Here is a 19,410-nt window from a genome sequence, read left to right as displayed (position 1 = left end):
GGTCCTCCGGCCGCCAGGGGGCGCTGCGGGCCGGGGCGGGGCCGGCGGGGCCGGGTGACCGCGGCGTCACGTGAGGGCGGCGGGGGGAGCCGGGCCCGGACGAGCGCGGCTGTCCCGGAGCGGCCGAGAGCAGCGCCCGGCACAGCCCAGCGCGGCTCGGCACGGCACAGCCCGGCACAGCCCGGCCCGCAGCGTCCCGGCCCGCCGGAGCCATCGCCCGGCCCGACCCGCAGCGCCCCCGGCCCGGCCCGCAGCGCCCCCGGCCCGCCCGCCCGCCCGCCGCCACGATGCTGGCGCTGCTGTCCCGGCTGCTCGACTGGTTCCGCTCGCTCTTCTGGAAGGAGGAGATGGAGCTGACCCTGGTGGGGCTGCAGTACTCGGGCAAGACCACCTTCGTCAACGTCATCGCGGTGAGCGGGGCGGGCGGGGGCCGAGCTGGGCCCGGGGCCGCGGGCATGGAGCGGGGCCGGGGCCGCGGGGATGGAGCGGGACCGGGCCAGGCCCAGCCGGGCCGCGGGGATGGAGCGGGACCGGGCTGCGGGGATGGAGCCGGGCCGGGGCCGCGGGGATGGAGCGGGGCCGGGCTGCGGGGATGGAGCGGGGCCGGGCCAGGCCCAGCCGGGCCGCGGGGATGGAGCGGGGCCGGGGCTGCGGGGATGGAGCTGGACCGGACCGGGCCGGGCCGCGGGGAGCAGCGTGTGAGCCCTCGCTGGGGCTACGGCCGAGCCTCGGGGGCTGCCGTGCCTCCGTAAACCTTTGGGGATCCGTGGTGCCACCGATCCCCCAGCAGGGTCGGCCCCACAGCGGGCTCGGAAGGCGCCTTTCAGTCAGGGTGTCGGTGTGGCGGGGCTCTCTTAGCAGATGTGGAGATAACTTTGTGTGTGTCTTCAGCTGCCGCCTCCCTTTGACTGCTTTTCGGTAGTCCTAAATCACTTAAGTGTTAGCACCTACTCACGGTTCTCCTCTCAAATATTTGCTGATCGATTGCTGGAACCCATATCAAATAATCTTTCTCTTAAGGGGTAACTTACCCGAGAACTACAGCTTACAAGCCCATCAGCAGCCCATCAGCACTGGGGCCTGCTGATCTGGTGATGTGCCTGGAGCAGGTAAAGGAAGGGTGTGGGAATACTCCTACACGAAGCTTTTCCATTGTTGAACGAGATAAAGAGTGGCTTTGCCTAAATGGCGTGTTCAACTTCATCAGTGTCCTGCTCTGCTGATGAATGGGATGGAAAACATTCCAGGAGACAAGCTGGACTTTGGCAGCTCCTGAAATGGGCAGCCAGGGGTCTTTTGGTTTTTCAGGGAGTCTGGGTGACCTGAGTGCAGTGCACCGGAATCAGAAAGCTGATGTCTCCAGCTTTAGAGTGAGCACACCTTCAGCTTGTCTCTTGGTTGTTGAGGCTGTGTCCTTAGCACCATGGAATACTTGTAAATTTGTATTTATTTAAGTGCCAGTTGAATGAGTTAGTGGCTGGGAAAAGGACTTTCATTCTCTTGCAGTTATGCATCATCCTTGCACACTGACAAACATCCTGGCAAACCATAACCAAGCCCTCGTGTAGCTCAGGTGTGAGCACTCAGTGGGCTCCTGATGATCATGGAAAATGGGTTACTTCATGAAAGGTAACTTCTCTGGCTTGTTGCCAGCTAAAAGTTGCTGGAATAACCCAGGAATGACAGGAACCTTTTCTTTCACACTCTATCAATACATCTTGGCTTGGATTTGTAGAAATGGAGCTCTGAGAGTGTTGTACAGCCTCAATCTGTGGCTGCTGAGCTGGTACTGTTGGAGTGTTTCTGCACCTGGGGGCTCTGGGCAGGCTGTTAATCATCTGGAGTCCTCCTGGTGATGACACTTGACCAAAAAATGCTTTGCTTCTGTATAGTAGCAGCAGCACGAGTTGGGGGAGTTACCTGTGAAACTCACTGCAGGTATGTGCAGCAGTCACAGCTGTAGTAACTGCACCTAAGTTGTCTCCAGTTGGAGAAGTTTCCCCAAGTAAAGCTGGAGCTGTTTCCGCCTCCTCTGCGGGGGTTGGATCTTGCACGGTTTCAGCCACATGTTGGGATCACACCCAGGCATTCATCTGAGTGAGTGCCATTCAGGGAGCCTTGCAAAACCCCGGACAGGGAGGAAGCTGCTGAGCGTGCTGACCCAGCCTCCTTAGCTGGTTTAGTTTGGGAGCATCAGGTCACATTTCTGAAGTTTTTAATTAGGAAATCTGGTGAGCCTTTACACAAAAAAGCAGAGGGAAAGGGTTTGCCCAGGTCTGTATTATTGGTTTAAACAAAATAATGGCATAAGCTTCAGCTTCCAGTGCAAAATCACTTTTCAGAGCAGTGCAGTCCATGGCACGCAGAGCTGTTTCCTTATTTGCTTCCTTGACTGACTTCAGTTCAGAGTCTGTATCTGGGGATGAGTGCAGGAAAAGAACAACTGCTCTGTGCAGGCCAGTTAATGGTTTGGGTGGATGAGGCTGTTGGGATTCCTCAAAACTGAAATGAAGGAATGACACAGCAAGATGTCCTGTAGGACAGCTCCAAAGGCTGGAGTGCTCACCAGGAGCTTGCTGTGGCTCAGGAGGTTGTGTGCTGCCTAACAAAAGGCTGCTGCCAGTCTGCCAGCAGTGAGTTTAATCCAATATAAATGTCTAATGTAATCTCTGCCCATCCAATCAGGCATATGGAACCAGAGGGAAAACTCACCCAGTTACACAGGGAAGCTGGTACAGGGCCTGGCTGCTGCTGCAGTGGACAGGCCACGAGAGGCAGACAGTCCAGTTCTAGAATAATCCTCTTCTAGATCGGTGGTGGGTTTTGATCACGTTTATTCCTCCAGTGTAAACAAACACTTGATTTGTAATCAGGCTAAACAAGGGCCTGGAGAGAGGACAAGAGGGAATGGGTTTGAACTGCGAGATGGAGAGGTTAGATTAGATATTGGGGATAAATCCTTCCCTGGGGGTGGGCAGGCCCTGGCACAGGTTCCCAGAGCAGCTGTGGCTGCCCCTGGATCCCAAGGGCAGCTTGGACAGGGCTTGGAGCAGCCTGGGACAGTGGGAGGTGTCCCTGCCATGGCAGGGGTGGCACTGGATGGGCTTGAATGTCCCTCCCAACCCCAACCCTCCTGTGTTCAGTTTGATTAGGAGGTTTAAAACCCAACATTAGCAGTGAAATCTCGTTAGAGCTGGATTCAGCTAATGCAGCTTCTGCTTTTCTAAGGCTCTGCATTAGTCACTGTCTCTAATTAGATATTAAGCATAAGTTTTCCATGTGTGTGAGTAAACTTGCTCACAAGGGAGGATATAATTTCTTCCTGGTCCTAATTTCCCTAATGTGGATTGGCCTGTGGCTCTTATTCACAGAAACTGCGTGTCATCCCGGGATCGCATCTGGGATTGTCGGCTCCTGAGCCGAGCCCTGCGAATGCCCATTATTTACAGCCTCTGCAGGACCTGCTGGTGTTTGCAGCTCGTGGCCATTCCCTCAGCCCAGAGCTGGAGCTGGCAATGCTGCTGTGGGGAGCACGAGGGGCTGCTGGGGCCGTGTGAGGCCACTGAAACACGACTCAAGTAAGCTGAGCCTGCCCACGGCCCTGCAGGTGTGCTGCTGGGGGACAGCAGGGCTCCCCTGCAGATGGGGGACAGCAGGGCACCCCTGCAGATGGGGGACAGCAGGGCACCCCTGCAGATGGGGAACAGCAGGGCACCCGTGCAGCTGGGGAACAGCAGGGCACCCCTGCAGATGGGGGACAGCAGGGCACCCCTGCAGATGGGGGACAGCAGGGCTCCCCTGCAGCTGGGGGACAACGGGGCACCCCTGCAGCTTGGGAACAGTGGGGCACCCGTGCAGCTGGGGGACAGTGGGGCACCCGTGCAGATGGGGGACAACGGGGCTCCCCTGCAGCTGGGGAACAGTGGGGCACCCGTGCAGCTGGGGAACAGTGGGGCACCCGTGCAGATGGGGGACAACGGGGCTCCCCTGCAGCCGGGGAACAACGGGACACCCCTGCAGCTGGGGAATAGTGGGGCCCCCCTGCAGCCTCCACAGCCTATTGCACGGAATAGTGGCGTGCACTGGGGTTTCTGTAGAAGCCTTCCCTGATGCCTGGCAGGTTGATCCTTGATCCAGGTGTTTGGCACTGAAGCTCATTAGCCTGATAGTCAGTGAGCAGAGATCTGGAGGAGTGGGAAGAAGTTGGACTTTTCTGATATGGTTATCAGGTTAAAGAGCTAAACTCAAGCTGTTTGTGGTGACAGGGTAAATAAGGTCCCTCTTTAGGATTTGTGTCAGAGCCTGAATTAGTGTGGTTGGATTTTTAACTTTGGAATATCTGGCAAGTGTTGGAATGAGACTGTGGTTTCTAGAGAGAGGCAATTCCTGAAGTGCCTCTCAAGGAAAGATTCGTTTGGCCAGCTGGGAGCTGCAACTTCCTTCTGTTCTCATGGCTGTTAGAAGTAACTTAGGCTTGAAGAAGTCGCACCAGAGAAGTGCAGGAAAATATTGCTCTAAAGAGCTGCACTGCTGTTTTAATGCCTCTTGAATACCCAGGCAGGCCATAGATCCCGTGTGTTGTCACTTCATACACACCGTGGCTAAGGGAGAAGGCTGATAAAATTTGAAGTGTTTCTTAATGGCAGAAGTCTCTTGAAATGCATTGCATCACTTCATTAGCTAATAAAGCTCCTAGGAGGTGACTCAGACCTTTTCTTTGAGGTCCTGCTGCCTGCACCCTAGATGGGCTAAAACAGGTGACTGAAATCAGAATCTCCTTTTTCCATCTTGGTACTGAGTTCCTTTAGAGCACTTGGTAAGCAATGGCAGAGCTTTAAGTGGTAACATCTGGATAAGGACATTTTTCTTGACTATCAGAAACATGAAATGTCCTGAGCTCTTACATGACTGCCTTCTAGACAGACATATGCCTTCTTTATGGTCAATATTTGCTAAGCAGTCCATGTCTTGTTAAACATTCAGTTAAACTCAGGGCTGGGGAAATAAAAATGCCTTTTCTTGTCATATACCACTGTTTTGGTTTCTGCAGGAATCATTCCTGGAAGTGCTGTTGGGAAGCCTTTCAGGGATTAAGTTTCTAATCTGGAGTTCAGGCTTCTGATCGTGATCTCAAGTGGCTGGAACACTGAAGTATTTCCTAAAGAAGGAAGCTGGCCTGTAGAAAGTTGATTTGTCCATTTATGAGGCACTGCTTGGTTGAGGCTATGAGTGTTGCAGAGGAGGCTTAGTGTAGGGGTAGCTTGATATAATGCTAAAATTGCACTGCTTTTTAAATAATTTTTTTAAGAAGCCATTTTGGAGACATGCAGCATTTTTTCTTAGTGTAAAAAGAAAGAAATTTTTAGGGATGAGCAGCAGGGTTTAGTGTAATATTCTGGTTCAGGTGGATTGGGAGTGTCCTGGCTGCATTCCATACTCCAGTGGTGTTGTCTCTGAGTTGGTTAAGCTTGTTTGTGATCTCATCTAGCTGGATGAAAGGTATTATGATTAAAGATAAAACAATCTTTCCTGTGTGATACAGAGTCCCTATGAAGAAATGGGTCCTGTAACAGTAATGAATCATGTCAGCTTTATGAGATGCAAACTAAAGGCTGCCCTGACCTTCTCTGATGATACAAACAATGTCCTTGTGCAGGCTGTGCAATCAGAATCAAGCTGCTTAGGGGGCTGTCCAGGGCCAGGCTGGACAGGGCTTGGAGCAGTCTGGGGCAGTGCAAGGTGCCCCTGCCCGTGGCAGGGGGGAACTGGATGGGCTTTGAGGTTCCTCCCAAGTGAAACCACTCTACTGCTCTATAACTCCCTGGAATTTGAGTTTCTGGCTGTAGCTTATGGTTTTGGAGAGGCAGATGAAGAAACCAAAATGTGTTTTGTTTGGTTTATGGTTTGACTCGAGACAACTGGAAATGGTAGGTTTAATAAGGTTGTTGTAATATTAATTAAATTATAGAAGAGACTAAACTTGCATCCTTATACACTTCTGGAATGTCAGGAGATGACAAGTTGTCACTTGTCCAAAGTTTTCCTCTGGGAAATGAGCTGTACCTGTAGCTGGCTTGCTCAGAAATGCTGCAGTCTGTGCTTTAGTGCTGCCACTGATACTGGGTGAGCTGAACCCAAACTGATCCACGGAATAAAGTCCCTTAGTTCAGTCTGGATGCAGTTCTGCTGCTCTCAATAATAAGTACTCATCTGGGTAAGTGGGTTCATGCTGCACTAAAATCTCATGTTTGGGTTCTCCAGGAGCTTTGAAGGGAGCATCTCTCAAACCAGGAGGCTGAAGGATTGGTCCTGGGGGCTCTTGGTGGCCTCTGAAATGGCTCTGTTTAGTCTCCCCGGCCCTTATCTCCCACAGGCTTGGAGTTAACTTTGTTTGGTGACCTTGGGTTTGTGCTGGTGCTGTGTCTGTGTGACCTCGGGGCTGAGGCTGGCAGCAGAGTCGCTGCTGGGACAGCTCCTGCCCTTCCGGAGCCCTGCTGGGGTGGGCTGCCGTGCTGGGAACAAGGCTGCTGTCCTTGATGAGCGTGTGTGACAGCAGCCAGAGGCTTTCCCATCGGCAATCGACAATATTGCTGTGCATATCAAGCTTGTTTTAAAGCTGGTGTTTCAGGAGAAAGCATCTAATTGTGAGCACACAGCGATAGCACCAGCACCGAGCACTCTGCTCTGGGAGGGAAGGCTGATTCAAACCAAGTGACTGCTAGTAAAAGTATGTTCCTTTTGTGCTGCTCTTCGAGTAGCTTTTGCATATGAATACACCAAGTTGAAGCTGAATTCCTGGCTTTTTTCCTCTGAGGAGGTAGTAAACACAAGCCCTCTAAATTCTGAGTGTAGAGAACAGTTTCTGGGCCAAGGCAGTTGAATGTGGTAGCAGAATCCATCAAAGGAGATCACTGTCTGCTGCTAAAATCCTTTACAATCGTTTTAACCAATTTTTGACCTGTCTTAAAAGAGAAGGGGACTTCCAATAGCTTCTTCTGGGTCCAGTGAGCAGAGGAACACCCACACTCATGTCAGGGGAGGGTCTTTCAAATGAAGACCTGAGCTGACCCGTGTGTTCATGTCAGCTCTGGATCATCCCTCTGCAAAGCAGAGAACAGCTGAAACTCAACTGGGTGACTGCAGGTTTAAGGGTTTGAGGTTTTAAGCAAGTCAGAACAAGTCAGGGGATGTGCAGCGTGGGTAGTGAGCACTTGGGAAGGAATCAGATGCAGCAGCTTTCCTGAAGATTCTGTAAAAGTTTCCCTGTGGCGGGTCACAGTAATTTCAACATTACATTAAATTTGTGGCAAATGAAGCGCTGCTCCAATCTGCAGGAATCTGTGGCCTGAAAGAGCAGTGGGAGAACATGAAATGGGTGCTGCAATTAGTGGGATGACTGGCACAGGGAGTGCTGCAAGGGAGGGCTGTAAACTCCTCACAGGGATGGGCAGGGAGTGTTTGGGCAGCCTAGAGCTTGATGAGGATCACGATAAGGTGGTTTATGGGCAGGAATCAGCCAACAAGGCAGATATCCCAGTGGGAGTCTCCTCTAGACCACCCAGCCCAGGATGAAGAGGCACCAAAATCCTCCTCGAGCTGCTGGGAGCAGTCTCACTGTGGCTAGGCCTTGTTCTCATAGGACACCTCAGCTTCCCACGTGTCTGCTGGAAATAAACGCAGCAGGGAAGTGATGAGTCCTGCGGGTTCCTGGAATGTGTGTTCCTATTGATAAGAACAGCTCTCGAGAGAAGGATCTGGAAGGATCTGAGTGGGAATAGTTGGCAGCATGTGGGGTAAGGCTCAGCAGCAGAGGTGGAGGCTCAGGGAGTGCTTGGGAGACGCTGGGATAGGAGCTGTGGGTGTGGGATGTGACTGGAGGCAGGAATGTGGAGGCAGGAATGCTGTGGTGCTTGAGCGACTGGCAAGTGACCCTTGAGAGGCAAGGTTGGTTTGAGGAGCTGAGCTGAGCTGCCCAGGCGTGGCAGCACAGCTGACCATGGGCTCTGGGCTGTGCTGGTCACTCTGGCTGCAATGGGCAGCTCAGGCCCTGGCATTTGGGGCAGGAATGGGCATTTCCTGGGCTGGCATTCCCATTGGGCACCCGCCCTGCCACGTTAGAAGGGGTAGAGTGGCTTCTGGAGCAGTGCTGCAGGTCTGACCCAAGCTCCTCGTGCAGCCCTGGTCCTGCTGCCCACACTGCTCCGGATACAAGCCAGGAGCTGCTGCCCTTCATGGCCACCTGGAGTTGCTCCTTGCAGCCTGTGGGCAGTCAGGCCCTAACTCTGGGGTGGTGTGCCTGCTTCAGAGATCCCCAAAGCCTTTGAACCCCAGGAAACTTCTCTGGCCAGTGTCAGGGGAGAGATGCAGACTTTGCTGCTGTGATACCAAACCCTAATTAAACAACTGAATGCTTTGGGATCAACCCTAATTTTTCCAAGTGTGCTTGACTGTCTGTTTCTATTACACATAATGGATGTAGTGAGCTTCGTAATGGCCACTGTGGCTGATTCACCTTCTGCCAAACAGCCAAGGGAGAAATCTGTAGTAGTGTTGAGAACTCTTGTTGTGGCTGCAGGAGCTAGTTGGGAACTTGGCTCTCAGGCTGCTGCAGATGGAAGTGTTACAGGCAGTAAAACATCTGCTGCTGGAGAAGCTCTCCAGTGCAGTGCCGCTTGCAGCAGCTCTGTCCCAGCTGGGAGCGATGCTGGAAACAGGCTCAGATCCTCTGGAGCTGCATTTCCCGCTGCTGCGCACGCCGGACACTGGCCCTGCAGGAAGCTGACCCGGCAGGTCCTTCCACTTTGCAGCCTCTCACGCTCCTCAGGGAGTCACCCCATACCTGTGGGCTGGAGGCTTCCTCCACAGGAGTGATGGATTGCTGCAAAGGCTGGCCAGAGAGCAGCTTGCATCACAGGGAGCCCTTCTGGATGTTTCTAGCTCCCAGGTACCTGGGAGATCCCCACGGGCAGGCCTTGGCTCCAGCAGGTGAATGGCTCCTTCCTCCCTTGCCCTGCCTGTCCATCTGCTGAGCTGTGCAAAGCTCTTCCCCAGGTGACTTTGCTCCCCTGGCTGCCTCAGGGCTTGAAAAACGATTTCAGTGCTTGTAAGAAATGAGTTGTCTGACTGCACACAAGCTCCAGTACACATGGATTTAACATCCACGACTTCTTGGCCGTAAAACCTTCAGTTGGGAGGTGAATGGTTAGAAAAAGCTTGTGATATTTTACTATGTAAACCACTTGTGTCAGATAAGCACTAAATTTAACTTTCTCTGTTTTTCTTTTTTCCAGTCAGGTCAGTTCAGTGAAGATATGATTCCTACTGTGGGCTTCAACATGAGGAAGGTTACAAAGGGTAATGTTACAATAAAGGTATGTTGCCATTGTTGACTGTTTCCTTTAGGTTCTAGTTTGAAATTTACATGTTTGCTCTGTTTTGCTTCCAGCCTTGAGGCGAATATAGAACACTGAAGAGGCTCAGCTAAATCTGTCGAGCTTAAGAAGACATTTATGTTTATTTATGGAGTTTCTGAATTGAGAATCTGTGTGTGATTCCCAGGTTCATGGACTAGCTAAAGCACTGTTGTGATGATGCTGTCTGGCTTAGATCTGAGTGTTTGAGGCCCAGAGATGCTGCTTTCCTGCTCATCAGTTTGCTTAGGGGAAGGATTTTGAAGTGAATACATTGTGTTTTCTTGTGTAGCTCAGTATGTAACCTTCATACACAGGATGCTGTTACATCTGGTGCTAGGTGCTCCAGTTTGCACCTCCTGCTGCTGGCCCTAAGCTCTGAGCAGCTGTGCAGGGAATTGTTCCTGTTTTAGCATGGGAGGGGTCAAGCAGCTGCTTAAGGAGAAAGGAAAAGCTGTAGTGATTTCTTGTCTTATCTTTGCCTGACATGTTTGAACACAGTGCATGGCTAAATTGTCTTTCTCCCCTTGCCTTAAGATTTGGGATATAGGAGGGCAGCCCCGATTCCGGAGCATGTGGGAGCGATATTGCAGAGGAGTTAATGCTATTGTGTAAGTGTCCTTCCTTCAGCTCTGCTTCCTTCACACGGCCTTCCTTCTCTGGGAGCCTCCCTGACACTGCATGCCTCACTCTGTAGTTCTCCTTGTGGTTCTGAACCTGCCCTGCAACCACACGGACCTTGTTCACCCTTCAGTTCAGGGCTCAGATGGGTTATGTTATCAGTGTCTGATCTGGAGTACTAACTCCTCCCTGTCTGAACTGGGTGGCAGTGCTAACTCAAAGCATCTTCCTTCTGCTCTGGTCTTAAAATATTTTTTTAAAAGAACTAAATTCTTTGCTCAGAAATCCTGACTCTGTTGAAAGCCTTGTTGAGTGTGCCCAAACCTGGCAGTGTAAAGGAAAAAAAAAAAAAAGTGATGTTTCTGCAGGAGCTCAGTGTCGCTGACCTAACCTGAAATTCTCTTTAAAGCTACATGGTAGATGCTGCAGATCGTGACAAAATAGAAGCCTCTCGGAATGAGCTGCACAATCTTCTAGATAAGCCCCAGCTACAAGGAATCCCTGTAAGTAACATCACCTTAGACACCATTAAATGTCTCTGAGGAATGTGCACACTTGAGCAACTCTGAAGTCTGCCTTGAACTCTGAATTATAGGGCCCAACCTTACTGGTCAGTATAGACATGGACAGTGCCTGCCCCCAGTGCCTCAAACCAATTATTGACCTTCAGTGGTCTTATTTCACTCAGTGCTCACAAAACATAATAAATACAATTAAGGCAGAAGTTTAGAGGATTCCACAGTATGAGTTTGTGCTGTTGACTAAAGGTTAACCACAGTGTAGTACAGAACTGTAGAGTAAGTTTGGGGAATCTCAATGAGTGTGCTGCAAATGTTCTCAGATTTATCAGCTGACATATTCTTTTGCTTGCTCTTTGCACAGAACAGTTTATTTGTACCCCCTCTTTCCCTGTGACTAGGTCAGTCTTCTTTATTGATCTGGTTTAACTGTGAATATCTTATTCCATTAGATTTAATAGACAGATCCACACTGCTCATGAGACTCCCTTGAAGTTTGTTGGTTTTCTGGTTTTGATTGCGGTTTTTGTCTGTTTGGGGTTTTCTAAAGCAAAGCCACAACCATTTCCTTCTCTGGATTTCAGGTTCTAGTACTTGGAAATAAGAGAGACCTTCCTAATGCTTTGGATGAGAAACAGCTAATTGAAAAGATGTAAGTCTAACCCTTGCTAAGAAACATTTCTCTTCCTCAATAAATTCATGTACATAGGGTTGTTATTAGATCAGGGAGCTCGCATTTATGAGTGGAAAACCCAGCAAGAGCAGGTAACTGAGTATTGTACAGAACAAGTTGTGTGGGGAAGGGGCAGAGGAGCAGCTCAGATTGTCAGTAAGAGCCCTTGTGTCAGTGAAATGTGTGTTGACCTGTTCTCTCTTTCCTAGGAATCTTGCTGCTATTCAGGACAGAGAAATCTGCTGCTACTCAATTTCTTGCAAAGAGAAAGATAATATAGGTAACAACCCAAACCACTGAGAATTATGAAGTGCTGTCTGAGGGTGGACTGGGGGGATTTTAAGTTCTTAAACAAACTTCTTGTCTTCAGGAAACCAGGAACAAATCAAGGACCAGTGTGTGAGTGCATGGATTAAATTTAGTATGACTCCTGATGGCAGTGAGGAGGCCTGACTGGGGTTAAAGTTTTAGGGGTTGTAGTTACCAAAAATGCCAGTCCTGTGAAATCTGCCCCTTTCTTCAGTCAGCTTGTAGGAGAGAGCTGGCTAGTCCATTGGCATGGCCTGAATGATTTTATACTTCTGTCAGGTGCTCTCACCTCTGCCTCACTTGGTCAGGATGCCACGTCCTCACAGCAAGTTTTTCCTCAAGTTTATTCCCCAAGATTATTTCCCTTGAAATAATCACCTTCCCTTGCTGTGTTATCAGAGCAGTTTGTGTTGTGGCATCTGCCAGTCCCCTGCAGCCAGAGTGCCTTTTTCTGGCACAGACATCATCTACTTCAGAACTTGGGGAGTTCAAACAGAAACCATGTCCTGTAATCTCTGGTATTTGCCATAAGCTTTGTGAGTAAACTGAGTCATCTCAGCTGAGTGAAAACGGAATTTAACAACACTTTCCACCCTTTTCCTGGTGCCTTCTATGGCTGCCATGGGATTAACACTGGTGCATTGCCAGGGTAGTGGGAGTTTGCTGATGAGGAAACTTCAGGGTGATGCTCTCAGGAGAAGCTCTAAAGGATACCAGGATGGCTTTATAGGGGAAAAAGCTTCTTTCTAGGAAAATGGAATAGTCTGTGGAGCACTTGTGGCTTCCACTCTGTCACCTTAGCATCAGTTCAATGTTCAGACATGCTGGATGGAAGCAGAGACTCCTTTCTGTGGAGATCCACACAAGGCAAAAGGCAGGGCCTTTCCCTTCCTTAGGAGAGCCCCTTCAGGCAGGGAGGAGCACGATGCCTCGTACCACAGGGCTCAGCCAGCTCTGTGCTCATCAGGGCAGGAGCTGCAGGCTGGCTGAACAGAGCACTGCTGGTCTGAAACTAATTATTGGAGCCACAGTGAAGTGTCCCATGCAGGAATATCTTATTCCTAGAAATGGACTGGACTGAGGAACCAGGATGTGTGGGGCAGTGCCTGTCATTGTTACCTAAAGCATGCTGAGCAGTTACAGGAGCAAAGCAAGGACAGCAAACATCCAGGAAATCATTGTGCTCATCTGCCCTGGCCATCCTCTAGAGAAGGGCTGGGATATTCCTGTCCTGTGCTGGGGACACTGGGATACCAAAGCCTTATCACTTACACCGATACAGACACTTGAATGTGGAACTTCTCTTCTCTCTCCTGTAGATATCACGCTTCAGTGGCTTATTCAGCATTCAAAATCTAGAAGAAGCTGAAGTCTTCCTGGAATCTCCAGTACCAGTTGGCCATAATCTCAATTGTCCACTTCCCTCCATAATGAGATACTACCCCAAAATCCTGTATCAAGAATCTGCCTTTTCACGGTTCATTTCTCATGTGCACTGCTGAAGACTTGTATTCCTATTCTGTCACAAAACAACTAGAGTTGTCATGATAAAGTCAGCACAAATATTTATTTTACAACCATCTGTGGTGGGAGGGTCGTGGGGGGGCTTTTTAAAGAAATATCTCTACCATGTTAACTACGATGGTACACTCTGTTCTGGTTTTTCAGGGCCAGGTTTTTATATGATTTTCAGCAAGTGTTTTATTTCTAGTGTTTAGTGGCTTGAAGATGCTGATGCTTGACAGCATTAAGATTCTGTAAGATGCCACATACAGTAGTTAGAAAACATTTAAGCGTGAATTGTGGGATACTGATTGATCTCACAGATGCATGTGATGTGTGTATGTAAGCAGAGAAATGGAAACTGTTTGCAGAGGGGAGCACAAGGCATAGATCAGCATCACTAATCTACAGCTGAGATCCTGTCACTTGAAAAAGAAAACTCTCGTGATGAATTAGGAAAGACATCTGTTTAAAATCATTCTGTTGCTTCTGTTTAACATTTACGTGGGGGATGGGAATGGACTGTTATGTCAAACTTTCAAAAATTGGAGTATTCCAGCATGAAAACAAATCGCTAGGAACATCAGGCTGTGTTCAAATACATTTTTCTATCTCCAGATACTCGTGGTCTCTCTCTGAAACCAGAACATGCATTCTGAGCAGCTGCATGACACCCAAATTACTGATGCTCTTGTATCGAGGCAGTCGTTGACCTTTAGCACAATCTGTGTGTAATTGTCAGTGTCTCTCCTGCTCCTGGAATGGCTGGGCACAGTTTCACCTGGTGCTATGGAATACCTGGGCTATTGTGACAACTCTAGACCCGCCTGCTTTCTCGATGTAACCATGTGCAAAGCCTGTCACATGCAATGAAATGTTTTGCTGTGTCAAAGCACAAGAGAGCCAACGAATCGATCCTGTCTCTTGACTAGCTCCTGCAGCTTAGGAAGTGTGTATAAACTCAAGACTGTAACGTTTCTGTAGCTTTACTTTCTCAGTGACTTCAGCATATTTAAAGGGACAGCCTTGTTGGGACTGGTTTGTTCTTCAGCAGTGTCAGTGTAGCTCCTGGTGTGTGCAGATCCATGTGCAGCTGCTTGTGTTGCCTCACACTGTGTGTGACTCCTCACCTCGCGTGGTTTGCACCCCTGGGAGCAGCCCTGTCCCCTCTGTTCTGAGAGCCAGTGTTACTGCAGCCTGCCATGGCCTTACTGTCCTGTCCCAGCTCTGGCGCTGCTGCGCAGACACTACAGCTGCCTGCCTTCCGTCTGAAGTGACATTTGAACTTTCTGTCCCCTTTCAGTTCTCTGAAGCATGGTTTCAATTAATCCATACTCTGGTGCTGTAGAGGAGAGGGTGTATTAACTTGCTACTGTAGTCCCGAGTTCTCCAGGACTGCTACAGTTACTTTTATTTAGCAAACTTGCTTGTGCCTATCATGAGGAAACTAAACTAGAATGTGTGAGTCTTTGTGGGGGACCAGGTCACTGTTTAGTTAACTGGCCTATAGCTAAACTCGATGTGTTTGGTGTTTATCTACTTCACTGCTTTCAGCGTTTATGGCATCCAAACACTACCAATTGTTAACCTGTGCATTACTCTCTGCATGTGAACAACTTATACAATTACTGAACTTTGTAAATACGTGATTTTTTTTTTTTATTTAGGTGGATGCATATGTTGGTTTACTGCTCTTCAGCTTTATTCAATAAACTTATGTTTTGAGGGTTGTATTGACACTTAACTGCCTGACTTGAGTTGGTGTGGCTGAAATCATGGAAAAACACAATGGGATGTTTGTCTCCTCTGCCAAAGATTCCAGTGGGGGAAGAAGGATTGGTAAATACCTGAGCTGATTTATATTCGGTGGTTCAACTCTTCCAGTGAAATGCTCACAAAACTACCCTTGAGGCCTGGGGCTTGCTCCCCTTACCTGAGCAAGCTGGGATAGTCAGTCTGAGCAGATTGCAGGGCTTTTTTGTGTGTGTGAAAAGCACTGGTCAGCTGCAGGGTCTGAAGCAGGGGCAGCCTTCTGGAGCTCAGTTTTCAGGAGAGATAGAAATGCATGTGTCTGCAAGCTTGGTTCTTGTGTTGAGCCTAGAGTAAAACCTTTGTTTTTCTACACAAGTGGCAGATCTTGCAGTGCCTGATCATTCACTGCCAATTAAAGCAGAAGGATTCTTATCTCAGTGGAAAGTGAGGCTTTTGTTGACTGAGGTCTTGAACAAAATCTTTACTGTGATTTTAATGTGAAGTTTCACTGACTGTTCTTCCCAAAGGTTTTTGTTGTATTAATTTCTCTTAGGACACTGATTAATTAATAGGAGTGTCTGTCAGCATCTTCCAGTTAATGGTAAGAAATTGGATGTCTTGTTTCAGGCTTGTCTCCATGTAAGCTTTCAGACTTACTGGGCTGTGTCAGGTCAGTTTTTAGTCCTGAGTGCAGGTGTTTGAGCATCCTTCATGTGTAACTCAGCTGGGGAAAGGACTAGTGACCTGTTAAAGATCCTGTGCATGTGTCTTTGGGAGTGTCCTGCATGCAAAACAAGCTCCCTGCAGCTCATGGTCAAAGTAAAATGTCTCCAGACACCAATGTGAACCCAGTGTTAGTGCACTAAGCCTTGTCGGCCTGGTTGGGGTGAGAGCAGCAGCAGCCATTCAGTAAATCAGCTGTGCTGTGAGCTGCCCCACAGCTCTTTGCTTGATGTGCTATCCCAGTACCACTGTGTTTCTGGGTGTAAATAGCAGGGAGAGGCACAGGAACCCCCGTGATGTGTGTGCTCTACAAGGTCCATTTGCAACACCCCAGATGCCCAGCTGGGTTTCACAGCTGTGCTGGCACTGCTCTGCCAGCTGCCCTTGGCTGCTGCTGGGGCGGCAAGGAGCCCTCAGAGGGGCTGCATTGTTCTGGTCTTGAGTAACTTGCCAGGTACCTTTCTTTGAAAATGGAGGAATTCTTTCCTTCTCAACACCTTCCAGCCTTGGACTGAAAACAACATTCATCTGGCACTTTATGTCCAAGGTTAAATCTTTTCTGGCCTAATAAAGGTGTGGAGCCCAGCTGCATTAGTGGTGTTTGCTGAACTTGGCTGCTGCAGCTGTGTTCTAGAAATGTAATCTCACCAGGATTACTTGTCTCAGGCTCTGTAGGGAGCATGGACAGTAAAAAGAGGCTGATTAAATTTCTCATTCTCTTCACAAGAGTTGCTTTTGGGAATGCATTTTAGTTTATTGCATTTGACATCAATATAGCCGTACTTATGTCACATACGAAACTCCCCTGATGCAGGTCCTGACTGTTGGCATGTTCAGAAAAGCAGCTCTTGTGAAAAGGCAGACCCTGTGTGGTGCTGGATACCTGGGGGCTGACAGCAGTCCTGCCTCTGTGGGGTGTGGGCACTGTGCTGTCCCGGGTTTAACTCAGCTCCCAGCCCTCGGTGGTGGCTCTGTTCAGTGCAGGTGCTCCTGGAGCAGCAGAGATGGGTGAGGAAGGGTTGTGCTTGCCCCCACAGCTCTGCAGGAGTTTCCTTGGAGTGTCCCTGTCCAGCTGCAGTGTGGGTGGTGGTTCCATAGGTGCAGTTACAGAGCAGGGGAGCTCCCATCACCCAGGACAGCTGAGGGCTGGGCAGCTGCACAGAGCAGCTCCTTCCCATCACCTGGCAACAGGAAAGATGCACAAATGTGCAGCTGTTCCATCATCTGTGGAACCAATCATCCAGTTCCTCAATGATTTATGTTTTCCCTTTGCATCGTGATGGAAACAGGTTGGAAAGATTTTGGGTGCTGACAAATCAAACTGCATAATTTTCACTTTCTGGTAGAAGTAAAGGCCAAAGAAAATGCCTTAAGCAGTCTGTTGACTCTAGGAGTGTTGTGCAGGGATCTGTAATAACCTGAGGCATGGCTTAGCAGGATTATCGAGCTTTGAACTCCCTGAGGTTTCCCTTATCGTTTGTGGCTGTGCAGTGGCACGTCCTGGTTTGCTTTGTGCAGGAACTGTGCTCCCCCCGCATGCCCACGCTGCTCCCCTGCCTTGCTCCCGCCCTGACCTGACAGTGTGGATCCCAAAAAGGGCTGCAGAACAGATCTAGCTGTGTTTCTGAGGTGACGTGGACAGTGAATCGTGTCAAAGGAGAAATCATGTGTGTGAGTGCCTGAGCTTCAGGGCTTCAGTTCCCAAAAGGTGAGTGCAGCACTTGTGTCACCGGAGCATGACCCTGAGAGGGCTCTGCTGCTCAGGGCTGCAGCTGCTGCTGCTCAGCATGGCTTGGTGAAACAGGGGCTCTCTCTGTGTGCCACTCCAGTGGCAAACTCAGAATGGCACTCACAGGGGCTTTGCACATACTCTGTAAAAGGAGAAGTGAAATACTTGATGTTTTTATTTCCCTCCCGGGGGAAGGTGGGTAAGTAGACCTTTGTGCCAGGATTAGTGCCTTTTAATTATGACATGACAGGTTTTATTCTGTTAAAGGCAACATGTATCATTGTGATAATTTTGAAGTGCTTCAATAAAGTGTTGTTGAAAACCACTTTTTTGCATACTCATCTGTAGTAGGATAGCTGATTTATTATTGTTAGAAATAGCTAAGAACCCTCATTACCTAATTTAACTACATAACTTCATCTGGAGAATGACTGGAAACCTTGTGCTCAGTGGGGGCAACTTTGAAAGGCCAGGCTGTGAAATTCCCATTCCTGATTATGTTCTGGTGCTGGAAGCATTGGTTGGTCTCATTTGTGTTTCTCTGAACAGACCCATTGGGTTGAACCATATTATTCAACAAACAGAGCAAATTTGTCAGCACAGAAAGAAAAAATTGTGGTGTGTGAAATTTAAAGCTGAAATTTTCTCAGGAGTAAGTAAACTGTTAAGGTGCTTTTGTGTAATTGTGTTAATTTGGGGTGTGGATACTTTAGTCTTTGCAGGAAGAAGGAATTTTCCTCTTGTTAGAATCAATAATTAAGTCCCTTCTTGGTTTGGGTAACATTTAAAAGATCCATGAATTCTGCAGACTGAGGAAGGGAACTGAAAGATTGTCCAGGCTGGAGGATTTTATCCAAAGTCAGCATCCAGAAGTCTGGATGGACCACTGAGTTGTGATACTTGGTTTGGATTTATTCATTCTAGTTTTCCTGTTGCAATAACTGGAAAACAAAGACCTGACTCCTAAACTACTCTCCAATACAGGCTGAAGACAGATCTTTATTGTCTGCTTGTCTGTGTGTGCATAACAAGCCCTTTATTTTTTTTCCTGTGCAGGCATTTTTCTCATTCTGTCCCGTTTCCTTGTAACCAACCAGGCACTTCGGTAAAAGGATGCAGCACCAGCGTGGAAGGACAGCTCAGCTCGGGGACAAGTGACCAGTTCACAGCCAGTGACTCAGTGCTGCTGAGGGTGCTGGGGTGGCTCAGAGCTGGGTTTCCTCTTTACCCCCCTGGCTGTGGTTTCCTTCTATTCTTTTGCTTATTTTCAAGAGGTTTTACCAGTACTGCTGGAGTGTGTTCACTCACATCCACATCCACACCTGGTATCTGTCAGCTCTTCTCTTCCTGCAGCTCTGTCCCTGAGCAGTGCCCGGGGCCACCAGTGCTGCGGTCACAGCTGGTGTGAGCTCTGCTCCTCATGTACTGTCCTGTCAGCGCTGGCACTGCGGGATGGCAGTCGCTGTGTCCGTGTCCTGCAGGATCCCGGCCCGGGGGGTGCCTTGGCTCCCTCCCACGGCAGCTCCCGGACCGCGGCTCCTGCCCCGCCGGGCTCCTTCCCTGCCGCGGTCACAGAGTCCCGGAATCACTGAGGCTGGCACAGCCCGCCCAGCCCAGGCAGTGCCAGCTGTGCCCGATGCTCACCCTGTCCCCGGCCCAGAGCCCCGAGTGCCACCTCCAGGTGCCACCCGCAGAGATGGGCAATACAGAGCTCCCTGGCAGTGCCAAGGCCTGAGCACCCTTTCCATGGAGGAATTCCTCATGCTGCCCGCTGCTGTCACCGGCACCCCGGGGCGTTTCCGGGAGCGCTGTGGCAGTGCCCGCAGGGCAGGGCAGGGCAGTGCCCACAGGGCAGGGCCCGGCGGTGGGCAGGGCTCCCGGCCCGGGCCTGTCCGGGGAGGCCGCGCCGCTGCCGGGCCCCGCCCTGACCCTGCGCCGGCCGTGCCACGACAGCCCCTCGCCGCCCCGCCCCTTTAACGCCGCAGGGCGGTGCCTTTGAGTGACATACCGCGCGCCCAATGGCCGGAGGCCACTCCCTCCTCCGCGCCGTCTCCACCAATAGCAGCGCAGAGTGGGCGGGCGTTGGGACGCTCCCGACCCTTGTTTCCCTTCCGCTCTTAAAGGGGCCGCGGCGCGGCGCGGGCGGCGCCGCTGCGCTATGCGCGGGCGGCC

The 19,410-nt window shown here is 50.1% G+C and overlaps 1 protein-coding gene across 1 annotated transcript; it reads left to right on the top strand.

Annotated features, from left to right (window-relative positions):
- Positions 1 to 249: 249 nt before the first annotated feature.
- Positions 250 to 14,778, top strand: ARL8B (ADP ribosylation factor like GTPase 8B). Its single transcript, XM_054281050.1, has 7 exons — positions 250 to 410; positions 9,291 to 9,371; positions 9,948 to 10,021; positions 10,441 to 10,534; positions 11,134 to 11,201; positions 11,432 to 11,502; positions 12,851 to 14,778. The coding sequence occupies exons 1-7, from the start codon at positions 288 to 290 to the stop codon at positions 12,898 to 12,900; spliced, it is 561 nt and encodes a 186-aa protein (XP_054137025.1). The 5' UTR covers positions 250 to 287; the 3' UTR covers positions 12,901 to 14,778.
- The last annotated feature ends 4,632 nt before the right edge of the window (positions 14,779 to 19,410 follow it).

Source organism: Melozone crissalis, unplaced genomic scaffold (assembly GCF_028551555.1).
Source record: "Melozone crissalis strain CALT ecotype California unplaced genomic scaffold, PUWL_Pcris_2 ptg000029l_1, whole genome shotgun sequence".
Classification (NCBI taxonomy): Eukaryota; Metazoa; Chordata; class Aves; order Passeriformes; family Passerellidae; genus Melozone; species Melozone crissalis.
The sequence above is the reverse complement of the archived record's forward strand: the minus strand, read 5'-3'. Positions and strand labels throughout refer to the sequence as shown.

Bases quoted from the DNA above. Each gene is read 5' to 3' on its own strand.
- ARL8B (XM_054281050.1), top strand. From the start codon at position 288: ATGCTGGCGCTGCTGTCCCGGCTGCTCGACTGGTTCCGCTCGCTCTTC. The intron at 411-9,290 runs GTGAGCGGGGCG...TCTTTTTTCCAG, and splicing joins CCTTCGTCAACGTCATCGCG to TCAGGTCAGTTCAGTGAAGA. The intron at 10,535-11,133 runs GTAAGTAACATC...TCTGGATTTCAG, and splicing joins CCCAGCTACAAGGAATCCCT to GTTCTAGTACTTGGAAATAA.